This window comes from Phoca vitulina, unplaced genomic scaffold (genome assembly GCF_004348235.1).
Source record: "Phoca vitulina isolate PV1807 unplaced genomic scaffold, GSC_HSeal_1.0 scaffold1, whole genome shotgun sequence".
NCBI lineage: Eukaryota > Metazoa > Chordata > Mammalia > Carnivora > Phocidae > Phoca > Phoca vitulina.
Genome location: NW_022589704.1, coordinates 50,889,842 through 50,913,081, shown reverse-complemented (window position 1 = coordinate 50,913,081; position 23,240 = coordinate 50,889,842). Strand labels below are relative to the sequence as shown.

At 38.1% G+C, this 23,240-nt stretch overlaps 1 protein-coding gene and 1 long non-coding RNA gene across 5 annotated transcripts in view; one reads left to right on the top strand and one right to left on the bottom strand.

Annotated features, from left to right (window-relative positions):
- Positions 1 to 18,420, bottom strand: part of LOC116633982 — a 64,300-nt gene extending 45,880 nt beyond the window's left edge. Inside the window, exons 1-3 of one of the 2 annotated variants that reach the window (XR_004299821.1) lie at positions 18,145 to 18,420; positions 15,853 to 15,931; positions 2,532 to 2,686 (exon numbers count right to left, since the gene is read on the bottom strand). This is a non-coding gene — a long non-coding RNA (uncharacterized LOC116633982). The remainder of the gene's footprint in view (positions 1 to 2,531; positions 2,687 to 15,852; positions 15,932 to 18,144) is intronic. The other variant, XR_004299822.1, reaches the window with a different exon arrangement.
- Positions 18,421 to 20,919: 2,499 nt separating this feature from the next.
- The window catches only part of ITPRID2 (ITPR interacting domain containing 2), a 38,726-nt gene continuing 36,405 nt past the window's right edge, over positions 20,920 to 23,240 (top strand). Inside the window, exons 1-2 of one of the 3 annotated variants that reach the window (XM_032406972.1) lie at positions 20,920 to 21,286; positions 21,654 to 21,699. In XM_032406972.1, the coding sequence (XP_032262863.1) occupies positions 21,076 to 21,286; positions 21,654 to 21,699 (257 nt within the window). In that variant the 5' untranslated portion in view covers positions 20,920 to 21,075. The remainder of the gene's footprint in view (positions 21,287 to 21,653; positions 21,700 to 23,240) is intronic. The other 2 variants (XM_032406953.1, XM_032406962.1) reach the window with 2 other exon arrangements.

Below are 23,240 nucleotides of genomic sequence, written 5' to 3'. Positions count from 1 at the left end.
CTTTGTCTAGCCTGTGTTAGAACTCACATTTCCCAATTTACTAAGAGAATTTCAGGTTTAGTATTTTCTCAGCTTTTCCATGAGAAGGTAACATCAGCTTCCATTGTCAGCCATGTTGTTACTGTCACTCCTTTAACTCATTTCTTCCTTTCCTAACATCCTTAACCCAATAATCACATGGCAGTGACACTGATTTTATAGTAAATTAGTGAGATTGTTGGATATTTAAAAAATTAGCACCTTCCTATTTTTTATGTGTAGAGGAAAAGAAATGTTATTGGTTTCATGTATTTGAAAATATACCAAATTAGTTCCAAACAAATTTCCTATTTATGATAGAATAAACTATACAGAGGAGCATAAATAATAAATATTATATGTTTTATATTATATATATATTACATTTATTAGATATAATATTATAATTATAATATTGAGATATTTCCAAATCTCCTCACGTTAGAAACATGAAATAATTTTCACCCACTATAATATTAGAAAGGCATCCTGATACATTTGAAGGTAGATAATACCCATTTTAGCTATGAATAGTTAAACATCTCATTTTACAGTCCTACTGCCTTTCACTTACAGATAGAAATACTTCTAGCTTTCCCCCCAGCTTTATTGAGATATAATTGGCATATAACATGTATAAGTTTAAGGTGTAAGACATGTTGAGATGAAACATTTATACACTGCAAAATGATTACCACCAGCAGTGTAAGCTAACACCTCTATCACATCACATAGTTACCATTTCTTTTTTGTGGTAAAAACATGTAAGATCTACTCATTTAGCAGCTTGCAAGTATAATACAGAATTATAAGCTGTAATCACCATGCTATAAAATAATTTCCAGAACTTATCCATCTTCAACTGGAAGTTTGTACCCTTTAACCAATACTTCTAGTTTTTAAAGTGCTTTCCCATGTATTTGATGCTCAAAAATCTCAATATATGAAAATATGTTATATGTAACATATAACATATTAATAACAACCATATATATAATTATAATACATATCATATATAATATCTAGAGAGAGTGGGAAATGTGGTTCAAAATCATCTTTGTTAAACAGAGAAAACGTAAAAAGTTCTTATGTTCTACAACTAGTCAGTAAACTATGGCCCAGAGGCCAAATCTGACCTACCACCTGTGCTTGAAAATAAAGTTTTATTGAAAGATAGCACTACTCATTCATTTACGTATTGCTATGGCTGTTTTTGTGATACATGGCAGAACTGAGTAGTGACAGAGACCATTAGGCTCAAAAAGCCTAAAACATTTACTAATCTGGCCTCTTAACAACAACAAAAAGTCTGACCCTTTGTGCAGCAATCTCTCCTTAAAAACCATAAAGAACTAATTTAAAACTGTTTTTCTCATTTTATGATGTCAAATTTAATAGTATGTGATACATCATATGTACATTTTCCATGAGAAATCTGAATACCAGGAGAGGTGAAATATAGAATTTCACAGCATATAGTGTTAATATTTTGTTTTATAATATAGGAAGGAGCATATCAAAATATTTATGCTTACAGTAAAATAATTAGGGAAGTTTTGTTTTATTGATAATGATGTGACTAGCATGAATTCAGAGAGGTACAAGAAGTCTCCTCTTAAAGTAGAACTAATACAGTTCTAATTTAGTATAGCATGCAGTTCCATTCCTACCAACATTTAAGATTAGCTTGTACTTAGCTAGCTCTTAATAGAAGCAAATACTAAATAATTCTTAAAGCCTTAAAATATGCACTAAGGCTTATTGAACCTTACTTTTGAACATTATTTCCTATTAGGGAGTTTTACACTTGAGTACAAATACCTGGCTCTTTTCTTTAGAAACATCCTCCTCGGACAAGATGTGCTATAATTCTATTATATGTAATATAAAATTGTACCAATGATAATAGATTTTCACCAGTTGAACGTACAGATGAACTAAATACAGATTTTCTGGAAGACATACATAACTTCAAAATATTGCCTGTCCCTTGATTTTCTACTCTTAAGATATTTAACTTTAGAGAAACTGTAAAACTCAGACTCCCCTTTATTAGTGCTAGAAATTTCAGGGCAATTTAATTTGGAGAATAAAATAAAGAACTGATGTAGATAAATGAAACACAAATGTATAGTAAATTTAGAGTGTTTTTTTTTTTAAATGAAACTACATTTTAACTGTCAGAATGCTTTGCTTTTAGTTTTTATTTTGAAGTATTTGAACTATTGAAAAATAATGAGATCTTTTCTTTAAAGACCCCAAACTCAACATTTTTCTAAAAAGGCTTATGCAACCAACTTTCAAGTGTCTTTTTATGACTGTACTATAATTCTTGCAGGCTTTATCAATAGTAAGAGCTTAATGGGTGGCTTCTAGCCCAAAAACTCATTCTATATCTTCTGAGCATTACCTTTATTTACTCATTTTTCCTTATTTTGCTTAATTAAACCAAATAAAAACATTGATGACCTACTAAATTCAAGACATGAATACAGTTTGAAAGAAAATCTTACTTGACATTCTCTTTAGTTTGGTGCTAGATACTTTTTCCTCAAAGACTGGTCAATAGGGACAAGGTTGAATAGAGCCAAGATAAAGAATTGTAGTTTATTTGTCCAGTTTCTTCTTCTTTTACTTCAGTGGTTTCAACAGCTTTCTAGCAAGTTCCCTTTAAGAAGAAACACAGTGTCATAATAGACATAAAAACTCAATTGCTAAGGATTCCATAAATGTTAGTTCCTTTTTTTATTTTCCCCTTATCTTACTTCTTTATCCTTCCCTTCTACTTCAGGCTTTCTCAAATCAAAATCACTATTCTCACCCTTGCCAGGCTTCCCCCCTCCCCCAATAATAGTGCTTTTAAAGCTGGCTGATGTTGGTTCTGCAGAAGGAGGGAAACAAAGTATGACTAGGAGTCTCTCACTGCTTCTCCAGGCAAAAAAAGTTCTCCTTTGATTCATTTCAGACCTCATTTGTTTTTTTGACATTTCTTTAGGTGGTATGTTAAAACACTGGCCTGTGTCACTAAAATGATAATTATACTGTAGTTCCACATTATGATCTTCATTAGTTTGCAAGTTCCTGAGTATCAGAAACAAAATCTCAGTACTCAATTCCTATCTGGGTCAAAGTACAACATAACTATTTATTGAATGAATAAAAATGTGCATGGACTGAATGATTCTTTTTTTAAAAAAAGATTTTATTTATTTGACAGAGACACAGCAAGAGAGGGAACACAAGCAGGGAGGAGTGGGAGAGGGAGAAGCAGGCTTCCCGCAGAGCAGGGAGTCCGATGCGGGGCTCAATCCCAGGACCCTGGGATCATGACCTGAGCCGAAGGCAGACGCTTAATGACTGAGCCACCCAGGCGCCCCAGACTGAATGATTCTTAATTTAAGTGTATTTAAAATTTTATGTAACCTTTTAGTAATGAGGGCACTATGGTAAAAACAAATTAAATTTTCAATAACTTGTCTAAATATACTACTTTTATTTGCAAAGTTTAATTCACTAGAAGTAATTTAACAATATTTCTAAATTTATATGTCTATATACATACATATACACATACACACATACACATGAGTTAAATGGGTTTTTTAATTGAGATTTTCATGTTATAAATCTAATTTGTAAAATGAAAAATTTTGGTAGAAGATTAGTAGCATCAAAAACTGTTTTGATTAAGCCAAACTGACAGGTAAGGGACTTTTATGTTGACAGCTGAGTCAAGTTTATCTGCTGGGGAAGCCAGGAATTCTTAAAAAATTATAGACAGCTAGATTTAAGTACTCTGCAGTTAAAAGCAGCCACAGTTTATTTAACAGGTTGCTTGGAATCAAGTAGTACTTACTGTTTTGGTATTTTGCCTGACTTTTCCCATTTACAAATGAATCAGTGCCCCATAGAAATAGTTTTAAAATATAGTCAAAATGTCCCAAGTTCATCAATATATTTTATTAACTAGAATGATAGAACTCTTTAATGGTATTTTCCTGATACTGAGTTTGTGTACTTCTTCACACAATCTGTAAATGAACACCCGCCAAAACAAGTATCTATGATATTTATACCAGATTGTTTCTATGTAGGAACACTATGTTACACTGCCTGCTTTCTTGAAGGAATACAAAAGATTAGAAGTTGTGAATGTTGAATACAAACTTTGGTTTCTTTTTTTGAAATGCTACCTCAAACTAGAGTTTTCAAAAGTGAAATTTACTGATAATAATACAAAGCAGAATCTAGGTAAACAAACAAACAAACAAACAAAGTTCAAATCTATAACCAACATTCAGTACTAATTTTTATCAAACATCAACCAGTTTTTGTCCTATGAAAGTATCTAAAAGTATGACCCAATACAACAATAGAACACCAAAATAGGCATGAATTTTTTTTTTCATTTGTTTTGAATGTGGTGCTTTGTAATTTCTATGAATGGTCTCTGAAGATCAAGTTCATTGTTTTTTGTTTTTAAAGATTTTATTTATTTGACAGAGAGAGACACAGCGAGAGAGGGAACACAAGCAGGGGGAGTGGGGCAGGGAGAAGCAGGCTTCCCGCTGAGCAGGGAGCCCAATGCGGGGCTCGATCCCAGGACCCCGGGATCGTGACCTGAGCCTACAGCCGAGGCTTAATGACTGAGCTACCCCGGCACCCCGATCAAGTTCATTGTTTTTAAGGTTGAGGAAAGAGACTTGCTCAAGCTGAACAGAGTCAAGATGGCAGAGCCAAGGCTAGGGTTTCTCAGTTTCTACAAAGGGCCTCCAGAGTTCCTCCAAGGAGCCACAGGAGCCACTGGTGGGGCTGTGGAAGGGTTAGGCAGGTAGGACACTCACGTTCCCCTTATGCACTGCAATCTCTTTAACAAGAGTTGCTCAGCTTGCATCTCTTTGACATATTTGAAATTCTGGGTAAGAATGAGCTTAAAAAGAAAAGAAGAATTCTGTCCCCCCAAAAAATAAATTTGAAAACCACTGTATTATCTCATGCACCATGGGAAGAAAAGAGGGTACGGTATATTATGGGGACCCAAATTTGAAATAATGTCCCTGTTAGTAACTACCATGAGAAACACCTAGAAATTGCATTTCAAAATAAGGGAAAAGGGGTTCTGAATGTGGTTTCTGTACAATAAAACTTTTATTATTTTTCTTTTTTTATATACTTTGGTTATTGACTTGATGGTTCTAGAAGTTTGCATCCTACAGAAATGAACAACGAATAAACAAAGTTTGGTAGAGGAACTTCCAATGTGTTTCAGAATACAAGGGCAGGTGGAGCCTACAGAAAAACATAAGAATAAACTAACAGAAATCAGAACGATGGAATGCTGTATGGACATATTTTTTTTTTTTTTAAAGATTTTATTTATTTGAGAGAGAGAATGAGAGAGAGAGAGAGCATGAGGCGGGGAGGGTCAGAGGGAGAAGCAGACTCCTCGCTGAGCAGGGAGCCCGATGCGGGACTCGATCCCGGGACTCCAGGATCATGACCTGAGCCGAAGGCAGTCGCTTAACCAACTGAGCCACCCAGGCGCCCTGCTGTATGGACATATTGACAGTAAGAGCAGCATATGGGCAAAACACTCAAAAAAGCTTTCTGGAAATGAGGTGCTCCAGTAAGAGTAGAGATAAAGATAATGACATTCCTGGTGGAGGGAACAACAGAGCTGAGGAGGGGAAAGCATGTTTATTGAAGAGAAAGATAGATCCAAATGGAGAGGAGTGTTTGTGTCCGTGATACATAAGCTTGAGTTGGTAAAATGGGGTTATTTTGAAGAAGTACTTTGAAGGCAATAGAAGAGGACACTGAATTTAAAGTATGCAAAAGGGGCAATGGGTACTACCTTTGGTACTCAACAAGCGTTTTAGTGCTAATAAGCTAGCAGTGTATTCTGCAAGGCACTTTTCTGTACTGTCTTAAATTACTGGTGGTGGAAGTATCAAAAGATGCTAGATCGTCTTCATAGATTTATTTTAAAGATTTATTTATTTGAGAGAGAGAGAGTGTTTGTGTGTGTGCATGCAAGGGGAGGAGGGGCAAAGGGAGAAAATCTTCTAGCAGACTCACCACTCAGTGTAGAGCTCCACCCAGGGTTTGATCTCATGACTCATGAGATCATGACCTGAGCCGAAAACAAGAGTTGGACACTTAACTGACTGAGCTACCTAGGCACCCCTGTTTTCATAGATTAAAACCACATACGCAATAATGGACACACACAGACATTTTATACTTTTGCAATTGTGCTGGCAAAAAAATAAAAAATAAAAAGTAACTTAGGCATACACTATGACCTAATCCACCTCTTGTGCATCAGATTTATATATTACATATAGTTTTTAGTTTTTATCATCCTTTTTTTTTTTTTTTTTTTGAGAGAGAGTGAACATGATCAGGTGGGGGAGGGAGGGGAAAAACAGAGGGAGAGGGAGAGAATCCCAAGCAGGCTCCATGCCCAGTGTGGAGCCCCATGCAGGGCTGGATCCCATGACCCTGAGATCATGACCTGAGCTGAAATCAAGAGTCAGATGCTTAACCGACTGCGCCACCAGGGCGCCCCTATCATCCCCCCTCTTTTTAAAGATTCTATTTATTTGAGAGAGAGAGTGAGAGTGAGCATAAGCAGGAGTGGGGGAGAGGCAGAGGGAGAGGGAGAAGCAGACTCCCCCCTGAGCAGGATGCACAATGTGGGGCTCAATCACAGGACCCTGAGATCATGACCTAAGCTGAAGGCAGCTGCTCAACCAACTGAGCCACCTAGGCACCCCCCTATCATCCCTTTTTAAAGCATCTGGAAAATAAGAAATTTTGCTTAATAGTAAATGCTCTGGGTTTGAGAAATATTTGAAATAGTCTCTCCTAGGGTAGTGTAGAAATATTTGTATACATTAGAAAAATAATGGATATTATTAGACAATTAAAATTGAGGAAAGAACGTTCTTAGGAAAATTTGAGTTAAATGACTCTGGAGAAGTGTTCTTTTCCATTTATAGCTTTTATTTCTGTTTCTTCACTATGCAAGATGTGGAGACAAAATTTTACCTAGTATATTAAAATAAGTAATATAAAAAAGTAATCAATGAACTGGAAATATCCTTCCAAGGTCAAATCAATAAATGGTCTTTATTTTTTTTATTTTTTATTTTTTTTAAAGATTTTATTTATTTTTTTTGACAGAGCGATAGCACAAGTAGGCAGAGGGAGAGGGAGAAGCAGGCTCTCTGCCAAGCAGGGAGCCGGACGTGGGGCTCGATCCCAGGACCACAGGATCATGACCTGAGCCGAAGGCAGCCACTTAACCAACTGAGCCACCCAGGCACCCCAATAAATGGTCTTTAGAAAGAGTTTATAGTATGATTATTAATTTTCAGGGGAAAACTTAAACCATTTTTTAAAAGTAATACATCCTGTATATACATAAAATAGATCTCAAATGAAAATTATCTCACAAAAAAGATTTTTAAACTTCTAAATATATTTTTTCAATCTCTAGTGTCTTCAGACCACCCAGCTGAAATGTTACATGTTTCCTCCCCTCCTTTCTTTTTCTTTTCCCAAGCTCATTGTGGAGGTCTATGGCTATGCATGCACACACATGCCATGGTTTTCCTTTCTAAAATCTGGTACAGAGAAAAAAAAAAAATTTTTTTAAAGATTTTATTTGTTTATTTGAGAGAGAGAGAGAATGAGAGAGAGAAAGAGCACATGAGAGGGGGGAGGGCCAGAGGGAGAAGCAGACTTCCCTCTGAGCAGGGAGCCCGATCTCCAGGACTCGATCCCGGGACTCCACGATCATGACCTGAGCCGAAGGCAGTCGCTTAACCGACTGAGCCACCCAGGTGCCCCGAAAATTATTTTTTTAAGGAGCAAATTTTTTTCCTTCTTGGGAGTTACCTGGTTTTGCTGGATAAATACTGTGATATGCTTTTTGAGAAGTGTGCATAGGGAAGTCTGTCAGGAGATATGCTTGAGAGAATAGTGGTAATTGGACAGTATTCTAAAATGAATGGCTTCTATAACTGCAGTGTTTTTGTTTTCTTAGAAAGCAGGCTTGGAAGGAGAGCTGAACTGCATTTGAATAAGACTCTTAGGAGAGGGAGGAGAGGAGAGTGGTGAGATGGCTGGTTTCAGATCAGAACATAGTTTTGAAGAGTACTGATGTGCCAGATAATGTTGATTATAAAGGTTTCAATAACCTCAGTCCGTTTTCCAGCTCTGAAAACTGACTTCTGCTGCTCTGGTGTTGTGCAGCTAGATCTGTCTTGTGCATGAGCATGGGGAAAAAGCAGAGGCTTCTTGATCTAATAACCTCTGGATCACTCACAAGCAGAAGTGTGCACACACACTCACAGAACTGTGGGAGGAGTATGGCTCATTTGCACATTTCCCCTTTCCACATGCCACTATTCCTAGGGCACATGTAAGAGGTTCTCCATGTTCATGGTTGCTGGTTCTTTCCTCCTCCTCTATGTCAGTTGTTCACAGTATGCATGGCCAAATTATACCTCAGTTTCCTATGTTCTCTTCCTCCTTCCACTCTCCCACCTTTGAAAACTTAAAATATCCATAGGGCCATATTTGTACTTAAATGGTAATGGTTTTATACGGGCTAGATAAACTAATCTGTGTTAATATTTACTTTACTAATGTGCTGGACCTCTGAGGTAATTTAAAGCTGTAATCATTTCAACAGTTCAACCTCTTTAAAAAGCTCTTCAGGAAAGCTGCCAATTTAGGCATCTTAGTGCCATGGCACTTTTGGCTTCCCTATCACACTGCCAGAGGCAGGTGGCTACAGGAAAGGTTGACCTATATGACTGCACTTCTTGGAGTATGTTCATTATGTCTGTCTGGTCTCTCTTATGCCATCTTTCATTCCCTCAACACGTTCACATTGCAATCTACTGGTTTCTGCAGCCGTTTTCTCCACCCCATTTCCTGTCTCATCTTGAGTGATTCATAAGTGACTTCAATATTTATAGATGTGCCCCACCCAACACCCTAGACTCATCATTTCTTGACCTCTTTTGCTGCACAGGCCTTTAACTTCTTTGGATTTCAGTGATCTACAACCAGTGCCATACTCCAATGCTACCTAGCCCTCCCCAGCAACTCTTTACCCTTCTTAATGACACTTCACAATGTTACTCTCTTATTCTGAGTTCCTGCTGTTTTCAATGATCCCTCTTCCTTATTTCTATCAAACTATTTGATTTCAAAGGAACCTAAACCTTAAGAATATAACAAAGATTCAAGTCCCTGAACCCCTACATGACCCGGATTCTTTCCCTCCTGCCCTATGTCTTCTATCTAACCCTACATGCTATGGCTTATCTCATCAACTAATCTCAACTTCCATCATACTCAACCTCTGAGCTCCTATCCTGGATGGGTGTAAAGTTTTGTCTTTTGAAATTCAACACCTATGTACCTAAACCTGCTAAGTGAAGTCAGGCCACTGCCATCAATCAGCATTGTAAAGGAGTTAAGAGCATGGACTCTGGAGCTAGACCACAGAAGCTCAGTTTCAGGATCCTCCACTTACTGGCTGGGTACCGTTAGAAAAATAGCATAATCACTTTGCGCCTCATTTTCTTCATCTGCAAAGAGGGAATAATAGTCAAGCATATCTCACAGACATATGATGAATAAATGAGCTGATATTTATAAGGTGCTTAGAGGGATATATAATGATTAAATAAATATTTTACTTCTCCCCTATAGTTTTGTTTCCATTTTTAATAACAACTATACCAAACCTTTACTCTTTTAAATTCTCCAACCAGCTCACGATCCATTTCTTTATCGATGATCTGGCCTAATTCTCAGAGTATATGTAGGACATTAGGTGTGAATTCCTTTAAATTATCTTCCCCTGGGGGTGCCTGGGTGGCTCAGCTGGTTAAGCGTCTGCCTTTGGCTCAGGTCATGATCCCAGGGTCCTGGGATTGAGTCCTACATCAGGCTCCCTGCTCAGTGTGGAGTCTGTTTCTCCCTCTCCCTCTGCCTGCCACTCCCCCTGCTTGTGTTCTCTCTCTGTCAAATGAATAAAATCTTTAAAAAAATTATCTTACCCTGAAAATTTAACTACATTGGTACATTGTATCTCTTTCCAATCTAAAATTAAGAAATGACCTAAATGAAATAAATTTTCCTCCCTTTCTCAAGATCTTATCCCTCAAATACCTAACCTTTTCTGTGTATATTTAACCTTTTTCTGTCTACTTGCTCTTGTCTTTAACCAATAAACATGGTTTATTCCTCAAAAAAATAACCAGAAATCCTTCTTCAACTCTGTATTTCCTTTTAGCTATTTTCCTATCTTTATCCTTCTCTTCATTAGATGTCTACATTTACTGTTTCTATCTTTACCTCTCTCATGACTTGACAAATGACAGTAATTATAAGAAGGTCTAATATTAAAATTAAGTGGAAATAAACTCAGAGGGGTCAAAGCTTTAGAAACTGGTTTTTCCCCAACCTTTTCCAGACACAGATAATCATGATCTTGAATGGCCATATATCTATATAATGGTTTTCTTGCTCTTTTGTTCTATCTTAACCAATTAATTGTTTTAGTTTGACTGCCCCTGCTGTTTCCTGTTTCCCTCTTCTAAAAAGAAACCGGCCCCAGAGAGTCCTACTACAATCAAGGCTTCACTGTTCGCCATTCCACTGCAATTATTATCAAGGGCAGCACTAATATCTGTACTGCCAGACCCAGAGGTCAATTCTCAGTCTTCATCTTAATCAACTTCTCAGGAAGTTGGTAGAGTTGATCATTTCCTCCTCTTTTAAACCCTTTTTTCAGTAGCCTTCAAGATACCACTTCTCTTAGTTCTCTTCCCACTTTGCTGGTTGCACTAATTGATCTTTCTTAGCCTCTTTTGCTGGATTCTTCTCATTTATTTGTCTTTAAAATGTGGAAAACTCCAAGCACTATCCTCAGACATCTCTTCTTACCATTCTTCCACGAATTCCCCCCTGCTGGCCCCAATTAGTTTTTTAGCTGTAGATACTATTTATATGCTGATGACTCTTAAATTTATATTCCAGTCCAGATTTTTCCCTTGAACTCTATATTCATGTATCTAAATGCCTGCACAACATATCCCCTTGGATGTCTAACAGGCTTTCAAACTTAATACATTTGACAAACTTTTGTTTCTCCCCAAACTTCTCCACTCTTAGTCTTCTCCACCTCAGCCAGGGAGAGTGTGTAAACTTAAGAGAGGGAAACTCTCAAGAACACAACAATAAAGCTGGTAAAAGAATGAAAACCAGTGAAGGGGACTGAGAAGTAGGAGAAGAGGAAAATGTAAGATCAAGAAAGAAATGAGAGGAATAGTCAGTCCTGCAAAAACTATAAAGATAACTATAAAATGAGTGCTGAAAAGGATCCAGAGGATTTAGCATTTTAGAAGTCATTGATGACTACTGCTTTGATATATTGGGAATAGTTTACTTGGGAAACAGAAACATGGCTGTCTAGTGTTAGTGAGTCCAAGCACACACATACCTTATAATATTTAAGCCAAACTTTCATCCAGAGTTTCAGCTCTGTACTGTATTTTTGAATGCTTGGGGCTACATTTCCATCAGTATATTTATAAGTACCTCATATCTAATATGTCCTATAATGAACTCATTTCCTTTCCTCTCTCTTGTTCTCCTTACTCCTAAACAAATTAATGCCAAATACCAAATTTTCCTAAATTCTCTATCATGTTGAATAACACCAATACCTATCCATGCACCTACAAGTAGAAAAAAACCTTGAAGATCATTCTTTTTCTTTCTTCCCACCCATTTCCAATTTGTCAAATCTGACTGCAGCCCCTATTCCCACCAGTCTAACTTGAGTCTGTATTAACCTCCGTATCCCCAAGCCCCATACTAATAAGCCTCCTAACTAGCTCCTTTGCCTAACAACTTCCCATGTCTGACTCTTTCAGCTATATAGTTACTAGTTATCTTTCAATAAAGCACTTTAGTTAAAAACTGAAAGGTGCCTCTAACTTCCCACTTGCAATAACACAATTTTAGGATAGCACACCAAGGCCTTTGAAATTTGGCTGTCACCTACCATTCCAACCTCACTTTATGACAGTTCCTCACTTGCTTTAACATAATCAAACTGAAGTACATTGTGGGGGGGGTTTGCAAATATTTCCCATACTTCTATCTCTGGAATAAATAGCTAGAGTTTTCAAAGTTCAAATAACTTTTTCTCCCTAAATTGTAAATGCAATTTCAAAAAGTTTGGAAAATAAAAGAAAAAGCCATAATATTGTCATTGTAATGGAGCAGCTTTATTTCCCTCCTAATATTCCTCTATGGATATATATATTTGTATAGTAAACATAATTTTGCATACTATTCTTACATATTTAGCTTTTCCTTGTCATAGTGCAGAAAAAGAATATAAAAATTATAAAATATTATTTTGAGAAAAGAAAAAATAGAAGAAGAAGAAAAAAAGGGTGGGGACAAAATAGAGCTATGAATAAGGTTTAGAATGCATACCATGATGACCTACTCATCTACCATGGGTGAGCCACACATTTGGCTTTCAATTTTCTAGTAACCAATGTTAAAAACAGAAACTTTGTTAGTTATCCAAATCCCGGTGCCCAGGAGATTAGAATAAAATGTCCCAGTAATTTCAACTCATCTTGGAAAAAATATTGTAAAAAGATATTTCTTCTGAGTTTCTCCTAAAGAGAACACAGGGTGATGTACTTAACTTCTGGGAAGACTCCTTATTAGAAAAAACGCATCTCGTTTCACATCATTGCTCATATTGAGAATCAATATAGACAGATGCCATTTTACAAATCAGAGAGATTTTGTAAAAGCCATCTTTTTGGAAATCATTTGGTACTATTGAGGCACCCAGGTCTTTGCTGGTCTGCTTTAAAGAATGGCTAAATATTAACATATTGAAATACTCACATATATATTAGTCACAGTAGTGGCGGAATATTACCCTTCAGAAAAACTTTCTGAATATTGTTTCTCTTTAAAATAGAATTTTAAATAGTTCTTAGGTAAAAGGTGAAATCTTAAAACTTCAGGGCTCCTATTAGGCAATTAAGGCTTACTTGCAAGACCAGATTTTAGGTTAAGAAGCAACAATTCTCTCTTCTTGATCAAGAGTGTGATGCCCCCTGAGAAAGTTCTCTGAGTACAAGAATGTGGCTGGGCCAGTCTTGGGTTTTTGTATCTAACAGAATATAGGATGTTATCCTAGAAGGACTCAAAAATTAGTTGAATGATATACTCAAGTTTGCAGAGATTCTCACTGTCCCCAACCTTGAGTCCTCTCCAGAAAGATGGCTAGGTGCAGCTACAAATTTTGGGCCAGAGGTATCACCTTTACTGATAAATTGTAATATTACATCCCCTTAAGAAGCCTAGATACTAAAATCTTTGTTTTTATATTCTCCAAGTTTTTCAGAACATTTGATAAGATAAAAGCAGTTTTTCTACCTTTGCCTTTATCAATGTTTGTAGGGCTTTGAGATCTGGATCCTTGTCCCTAATTAATTCTGTCACTAACTAGATAGCCAACCTTGAGCAGGCTACTTAAAGTTTCTGAGCTTAGTTTCCCTCCCTTTACAAAATGAGGGAGTTGTAGTAGGTAATTGGCTCCCTAGGATTCCTTCCAGTTCTGAGTCACACTGACCCTCTGCCCATCAGCTATATGTGAAGAATCTCCTCGGTCCGAAGAGAGTAAGTGATTACTAATGTTTCTCTAACAGTGGATCTGGAGTACTAGGAGACAGTCACACATCTTAGGTGAGAGCGTAGACTTTGCAGGGGAAAAGTCCTGGTTCCACTCTGCCACTTATTAGTCCATGGCCTGGGGCAAGTATTAACCTCTCTGAAGCTCAGTTTCCCTAACTATAAAGTGAGAATAATACAAGCCCTTTATAGAGTTGTATTAAATGAGACACTGTAAATCCAATCCTAAGTACAGTGTCTGGCACAAAGCAAGTGCTCAATCAAAAGTATCCATTTTCAACGTTGTTATTTCCTTGGGTCCCCTGAAATAATTGTTCTTCTACCACCACTTGTCCAAATTGAATATCAGCACTATTATAATAATTACAGTAGTTAAAGGTTTTAAGGTGCCAACTTGGCTGACTAGTAAAAAAATTGGAAAGACACAGGCTCAGGGGATTTTTAAAAAATTAACCAAAACAACCTGTGTGTTGACCTTTACCCTGTAGTTCTTTTATATAATAACAGTCTATTAATAAACAGAACTTTAAGCTGTTTGATTTAGTGCTAATGTAATCCAGGCCAAATATGCTACTTTTCTTGCCTGCTCCAGAGAAATTTTAATGGAGGTTTGTTTCATTTTTCTGTTGGATTTGAAATAAGATTGTGGGGAAGTTCTTAGTTTTGGGTTCCCATCAATAGATATTTAGTCCCTTTAACTTTTGATCATTTGTTGATTATATTTAAATACAACTACATGTGATAAAATCATTCTTAGATAGTTGAGATAAGCTTTGAAGGCTGTATAAGTACTTATTTTATAATTTAGAAACAATTGCCTAACCATAAAAGAAAAGGAAAAAATTCCCCAAATGTGGGAAACCAGAGTTTTTGGCTATGCTCTTAAACTACAGCAGGAAATATGTGTTTGTTTATTATGACCCTAGTGCTTTCACAGCCAGATTAACTTTCAGAGTTTTCATTCCATTTAACCAATAATTGTCACCCTGACTTGTGGAAACTGATAATTTGCAGGGAGTTCAAGGAGAACATTTGCATAGTTCCATCTAGTAGAACCTGGCTTGTCCCCGCAGCTTTCACACAGACCCTTTGTGAACAATTCTAACCGTAGGGCCGCCTACAGGTTGTGTCAATTACCACACAGTAACTTGCTGGGTCAACCTGTGTTAAAGGTGGCTTTCATGGCCTATCAAATTTTATAGCAAAGGAATTCTGAATTATCATTATATGTTTAAGAATCTCTCTTTATTGATTTTTTTCTAGGTTTCTCCTCATTCATGAGATGTGAGCCTCAACTGATTTGTACCAAGTTGTGGAAGAGTAATTACTTGTATTTCTGCTAAAAAGTTCTCTGCAGGATAAAGGGTGAGTAATATGTTATATAGATAAAGAAGAATCTACACTGATTCATAAATCTTGAATACCTGATTGTTAAATGTCTAAAATGTATCAAGCCATTGTATAGACTTTCATTATATTAATTCAATTTCAAAAGTTTTTTTAGGAATTAGCTTATTATTTTCTGTCTCTATAGCTCTATTTCCTTTAATATTTTATTGTTTAATTAACTCTCATGGAACTTCTCTTATTTTAAAAGCAATTTTAAAGACTTGTATACCAAATTTATATACAACTTTCTAAAAAATGCCTAAAGTTATTATTAATTTGTCAAAATTGATTTAATTAGCATAAAGAGATTATTCAGTGGATACATCTTATAGCTTCTGAATTAAAGAATGACAAAAAGGGGGACTTAACTGATGCTAAGATATAAGGGATCTGCTGGTTCTACTCAGTATCACAGTCGTGGTTGAATTGAAGTGTCCTTATTTTGATGTCCCACCTGCTCAATCTTACACTTGTTGGTCAGTGATGGTAAGAAAAATTGGTAGAGTTAAATGTAAGGAATAGACAAAAATGGTTTAGCAAAATCCTGTCTGAGTCTGGCAGAAACCCCGCTCTCTCCCCATTTTGTCCACCCTCAAACTTGCCAAGCCTTGTTCACTTTGGCTTTATTTTAAAAATGCATTTCTGGTGAGTGAGGAAAGGTTTTGTACTGTGTTTTCAATGACTCACCCAAAATAACTCCATTGAACTTGTAAATGGTCCTGTTCTGAATGCAGATTGTGTTTGTTCTGAGATGGGCATGAAGGAGCTGCAGAAAGGAGATTAGAGAAGGGAAATGTGGTGGGAGAGGCAGTGCAGTTTATATTTATTCAGGTTCAGGCACACATAAGAATTATTTTTAAAAAAGACATTGTGTGTGTGTGTGTGTGTGTGTGTGTGTGTGTGTTAAAGAACTGTCTATGAGGTCAGTACCATTTAAAGCTTTTAAAGATACATCTGTATTAGATATGGTTCATCTAGTCACCAACCTCTTTTGATTCTCATAAAATGAAGTAGGAAGATTTACAAGTATATAATTTCAAATATATGCATTATAAAACTTTTTAAAGTGCTAAATGGCTTCAAATAGGAAATATGTGTGACATGAGCTAGAAATTAAAATAGGAAGAAAATGTCTATCAATACATTGATCATATAATAGGACAGTATTAAAACTGGGAAATGCAATAATGACATCCTCTTGTTTTGTTGTGTACCACATAAAAATGTTTAATATCTGAGTATTTAATATCGATAGATGTACCTCTTCAAAAGCTTTTATGATTCAAAATGTCAGAGATCTTTAAAAACAATATTTTAGGGCAGGATTGAAAAGAAAAAGAAAAAAGGACTGATCTAAACTTTCATGAATTCATGAAACAGACCAAATAAAGCTTATTCTGTTACATAATCTTGCCTCAGTCAATTGTTGATGAAGAATAGATGAGCTATTCTTACCTGTTGCTCAGAAACACCAAAGAATTGAGCCACTGAAAAGAAAACAAGCTATCTACAAGGTTTTACCATGGAGAGGGTAAATTTAGCATTATGTGGCAAACTGAAGAACTTGTGATCTGAGGACAGTGAAATGGATGATAAAATGACAAGTCTTCAACATGCACAAATTAGAAAATATGTAAATTTACCCAGATTATGTACATAATCTGCAAGGCAAAGTTCCAGTGGTATTAACACCTGCTTCTCCTTCTGATGTATACATGAGAAAATAAGGGAAATCAAAATAGCAGATTGTTACGCTATATTATTGCTTACTTAGGAGGACAATGAACTAGTATAATACTCCCCAAATTTTTGCTAATGTGGAAAAACCCTAAGAATAAGTCACAGGTTCAAGTTATAGACTATACAGATGAATTTTATTACTTTAAAATATACACAACTAAAAATACTTTCATGATTAATAATGACTTAAAGAAATGTATCAGAAAAAAAATCTTAAGTCAGACTAACCACCTTTCATTATTCATTTATATGGTTTGTAAATAAACCTTAAAAGTTTTCAAAGAATTCATTTGTTGAATAATATTTTCCTTTCATCCTCTTTTATCCTGTTGCAAATTATTCCACTGGTATCCCTGTAAATGTTAGTAGCTATATTGAGCTGGCCCAAAAGATTTCATGTTCAAATGAATTTTAGAAATACGGGGTAAAATGAAGTTAACCAGTTTTCTTCTTCTTCTTTTTTTTTTTTTTTTCCCCAATAAATCTTGAGAATTTACTTCTCAAGTCTCTTACATTCATTGTGACTGGATTGGGGTGGGAGAAATGGGGACATAATATATAGTATTTTCCAAACTTATTTCATACAGAATTCTTTTCTCAGGCAATCTTACTGAAATATAAAATGCTGCTCTGTTTATTTAATCTGCAATTCTACTTAACTTATACCTCCCACCGTCCTTTTGTCTTAACAAGGGGTGAAAATGTGGTAAACTGCAATGCTACCACTTTCTGATCAGTCTGTATTATTAAGATTTTGATGCATAGGGCGCCTGGGTGGCTCAGATGGTTAAGGGTCTGCCTTCGCCTCAGGTCATGATCCCGGGGTCCTGGGATCGAGTTCTGCATTGGGCTCTCTGCTCCTTGGGAGCCTGCTTCTCCCTCTGCCTCTCTCTCTCTCTGTCTCTCATGAATAAATAAATAAAATCTTAAAAAAAAAAAAAAAAAGATTTTGATGCATAAAATAAAATTTTGATTACATAAATATTATTGGACAAACAATGCAATAACTAGAACAAAATGCCTTAACTTACTCAATAGTAAATCTTGTTTAGTAATTTTGAGGCATTTTTAAGGTCTGGAAAAGTAGAAAATAACTAAAGTAATTAAACTGAGCATAATGTTTCATTTCTGATTAAGCTTTTCCATTTAAAACTGTCTAACCAGAGTATGTTTTCTTTTCTAGCCTGAATTTATGCCATTTAAAAAATTCATCTGCATAAGCACATAGATGTCACTTACCAGTATGAGAACAATCCCTCTATTATAAAATTGATTTTTGCCTTCTGCAATATAACAATTCCAGCAGCTATCCTGAGCACCTACTTCCATGTGATTCCATGTGATGCTCACATCAGTTTGGGAAGGTTGTTATCATGATTGCTATTTCACAGATGAGGAATGTGATGACGAGATAATAGCTGTCTTGCCTTAGGCCATAAAACTAGAAAGACACAGAAACAGATTTCAAACTTCAGTCTGACACCAAAGACCCTACTGTTTCCACTACAACTTGCTAGATGGAATTATCCACATCTAATATAAATTTGTTTGTTCCTCTACGTTGTAAGCATAGGTGAATCAGACATTATTCCTTACGCAGAGCTTCTGCAGTGTGGTCCACAATACAGTACTTTTTGGGGAAAAAAGTCCTTGAAGAAGCATATAACTAGACTCTCTTCATGTGTGATATGGCATTCATTACTAAATAAATAAAACAACTTGGGCATTTTTAAAAAATTTCCAAGTTGAGAATGCAGTTAAAACCCTTTACATTTCTAAATAGCTTGCTGTTTCAAGGATTTCCTTCCCTACTATTTCTGTACCCTCAACATTTTGCATTAAAAATTATCATGTAGAAGAAAACATACAATTGTGCTATTGGAGATTCAACAATTTCTATATTCTATTCTAATATTACCACCTGCTGGCATTCACCCCCCCCCCTTTCTTTATAGCTTGACTCTGGTGGTTGGTTTTTAAATATAAAATATGGTTCACTATTGCCTTTCCCAAAAATTCTTTGTTGTCTAAAAGTATTTAAACAACAAAACTAAATAATAAATAATAGGCCTTAGAGGGGTACCCCTTAGAGGGGCTCAGTCAGTTAAGTGCCAGACTCTTAATTTCCGCTCAGGTCATGATCTCAGGGGGGTGAGATGCAGACCCAAGGGATTCTGAGCTGGGGGCGGAGCCTGCTTAAGATTCTCACTCTCCCTCTGACCCTCCCCCCACTCAGGCTGGCATGCGTGCTCTCTCTAAAATAAATCTTAAAAAAAAAAAATAGGCCTTAGAGAAACAACATAAAGCAAATACTTTATCCATTTGTCCATCCTGAAAAACATAAAGAGCAGGACATTTACCTCAACAGAAGTCATGTTCCTGGTGGGATTAGCACTGTACTAAAAGTGTAAGGGGTACAAGAAGAATACAGAATAATGTTCTTTAATCTCTCACAGTTTACAGTGTGGCTGGGAAGTCAAACATACCCTCAAAGGCCAGTCATATTATTTACTGCACAATTCAGTCTCAACATAAGAGACCTAGACATTTAGTTGTGTATCAGGGAATTGTGGGAGAGATGTGACCAGAAGTGGTGGAAAGATGTGGTTGAGGAAAAGTTCTGACTCAGATGGATCTTGAAATTCATGAAGGCATTGGACAGAAAGAACAGCAATAAATTGAGATGCAAGGACATAGAGACAGCAACAGCGTGTGGAGAAAATGGAGTTGAAGCTAGGAGCCCCAGATGAGTAGGGCGAGGTCTGTCAGGGCCCAGAATGAAACTGTGAAGACAGCATATTTTGTTCTGTGTGGCTTTTGACCACCCCTTTCAGAGCCTCCTCTCCTGCTACTTCCCTCACTCTCTCTCTCTTACCTTTCCTACAGGGAACTAGGCTCTAGCCTATTCTGAAGGACCATTAAATTGTTAGCTGCAGTTTGCTATAGGACTCTTGAAGACTGAAAAGTCTTTTAAGATTCAAAAAAAGAATAAAGTGAAATTTGAAGCCAATGAGAAGCTAGTATCAATGTTCTAGCACCCCTTCTATTTTCACAGTACATGTACATAGGCCCAGAATATAATGGTGGTTCTGGAAAGTTAGTCTGTATTGGTAGATATTGGTAAACCATCAGAAGTTGGTGTGCGATTTTGAATACGATTTTATAGTCTTTGTACTAAATGAGATTTAAAAAGGGGGGGGGAATGCCCAAACGCATTTTTATAATAGTTCTGAACCTTGACATCATTTGTTTCTTCTTGTAGCATCCTGTAAACTCTAAAATCCAAGCAAATATTTCTATACTTTCTTAGCCATTCCTTGCTCTATTTTCCTTCATTTCTCTATGTCCAACTTCAATGTGGAATTTACAGATTAAACGTTCTTTCTCAATTCATTTTCATACATAACAAAACCACGATAAATAACTTTCTTAAGCATAAAAGTAGCACTTCACGAAGTTTGGTCTTCTCCAGTTTTGACATCTTGACAAATACCAATTACGCGCCTTTCTTTCATCTTCCTCCTCAACTCCTTGGACTTCAGTAAGTCCGCGAGCCCAAGCAGACACTTGTTTTGACGTGGTGAAGAGAGGCACTTGGCCTTTCCACAGTTTTTCTGTGAGAGAAGTTGACAGGAAACAAAGATCGCTAACAAACAAGCAAACAAATCTCGCCCGCTCCGCAGGCCAAGGCGAGGGGTACCCTGCGCCCCACTCCGCGCGCGCCGAGCGACGCTCCGCCCGCGCGCCCCCGGCCGGAAGGGGGCGTGGGACGCCGCCGAGGGAGGGGCGCGCAGACGCGCCGCGGCCGGCCGGGCCCCTGGCGCGTCAGGCGGAGGCGGGAGGCGGAGGCCTAGGGGCGGGGAGCGGGGTCCGGGGGCAGGCCGGCGCTCGTTCTCTGCCGCGCTCGCTCGGGCCACTCGCGCTCCCGCGCCGCGCCGCGCCGGCTTCATGTGAAGCGCCGGCCCTCTGCCCCCTCCCTCCCCTTCCTTCCCTCCCTCCCTCCCGTCCCCTCCTCCTCCTCCTTCTTCTCCTCCTCCGCCCCCTCCCGCGTCCGCTCCCGCTCCCCGGGGCCCCCAGCCCGGCTGGGCGCTGACAGCAGGGGCGGGGGTCCCCGCCGCCGCCGTGTCTCACGCAGGCTCCGGCTGGGGCAGCGGAGCCCCCGGTGCGGCCATGGACCGGCCTCTGGTGGCGTCGGCGGAGGCGGAGGAGGAACTGGAGTGGCAAGTGGCGAGTCGCAGGAGGAAGGCCTGGGCCAAGTGCCGCGGCTCCTGGCAGGCGTCGGAAACGGAGGACCTGTCCACAGAAGCGACGACGCAGGACGAGGACGAGGACGACGAGGACGACCTCCCGGGCGCGAAGCTGCCGGCGGCGGCGGGGAGAGGTCTGTGCGCCCGGCCGAGCCGTGTGGCGGGCGGGGGGACTCGGGGAAGTGCAGGCTGGCGGGCGGGGGAAAGTCTCGTGCGCCCTGGGCGACTGCTGTGAGTTCTGGAAGATCCTCCAGGACTTGCTAAGCCGGGGGAGAGGGGACACATTGGACCTTTAAATGCGCGCGCTTGGCGAGGCGTCTCCAGAGTCAACATAGACACCCCGGTGCCATCTCGTTTCCTTTCAGATGGACACTTAAGACATGTTGCTTAGGCTGCATTTTAACCCCAGTAGATTTTCCTACATGGGAGTGTCCAGGTTGACCGAGCGGTCGGAGTCCGCCTGGGGTCGGTAACGAGCTGTCCCCTCACTCTGCCCCGCAGGAAACGTGCCCAACGAGAAGATCGCGATATGGCTCAAGGATTGCCGGTGAGTCCTCGCTTTCGCCGCTCGCATCCCAGAGGGAGATCCGCGGAGATGGCACTCCGGAGCGGAGTCACTAGGGCCGCAGTCCCAGTGGGTCCCGTAGCCGTTGTGAGCTATAAGCCGGAAAGTGAGCCGGCGGATAGTTTCCTCCTCTAAAAGATTAGAAATGGAAGTGCTGTGACCGCTGATTATTTGGTGACCGTGTTGACTTTACAGTTGTTAGGACTTCAGCCCCCGTGCATGATGTTAGCATCAGAGATCAGAGACCTAAAACAAATAATCATGCAGTGTTGTTATTCTTGCCTTGTTTTTATTCGAAAGGATTTTCACATTTCACACAGTATTTTATTTTGCTTTTGTTTTGACGTCTGTATATCTGGCATGGAATGATTTCCCTTTCAAATGTGTTTTAGATGAATTTAGTTTACTTAACAACACGAACTGGGCTTTAATTTTATTTTTGTGCCTTAATTCTATTTGGACAGCTATAAAACTAACTTTGTTCTTGTAGTTTACTCCTTGGACATGCATTTGTCAGATGGTACTGGAATGCACGAAGGGAAATAGAGCTTTGAAGGCATTCAGACGGCATAAATCTAATTGCATGCTTTGGCAACTGGTACAAATCTTTGATAAAGTACAAGAGGAGATGAATCATATTGCAAGTAGATCTTACTACAGTAAAAAAGGGCTTGTTTTATATTTTAATTTTTTCCCAATTTATTTTCTACTTGTAAAATCTCATATGAAGAGTGTTACTTTTTAATGCGGCTATGGTGTTTGCTTCTGCACATATTTGCCATCTCATTTTGGGCTTTTCTTAATCTTTTGTTCAAGTACCAGAGGTAAGGACGTGTTTTTTGGAGGAAGGAGAAGTGATTTTCATATATGCCAGCTTATTTTTCTAACCTAAACACAGATAAAGTATTGGCTACTACTCCATTGATTTCCCGTTTTGATGAATTACCTGGATTTTTTAGTAACTTTGATGAATTACTAAGCACTCTTCACTGCAGAACTCCTTAACCTTTATTGGGGGTGTCATAGACCCTTTGAGATACGAAGAAGTATATGGATCTTCTCTCTAAAGGTGCATCAAAAATAATGTTTAACAGCAAGAGAAAAATCACATTGTGTTTACTTAATGATGTATAGGAATTAAGATTATATGCAATCATATCAAGTAGATAGTACGTTTACCTTGTAAGATAAATGCAGTAGGCAAATGTTACTCATCAGACATATCATCTCTGAAAATTCCAAAAGTTTTGTTGCTAATCTTATGTAGGCAGATTCTATAGTCTGCTGCTCCTTCCCTCATAGGTTTCCTGCATAGATTTCCTTCTTGTTCCTTACAGTTGCACCTATTTTGTACAAAAGGGGCATTCATTTGTACCTGGGAAAGCTAAAACAAATAGTCTTGTAATGTTAGCTGTATTATCACAGATTTCACTGCTAGGATATATGCAACTGTAGTTTTTTTTTTTCTATAACAGTTTAGGATCCTTCTCAGAGTTAGGCATCTACCTACTTTGTACATTATA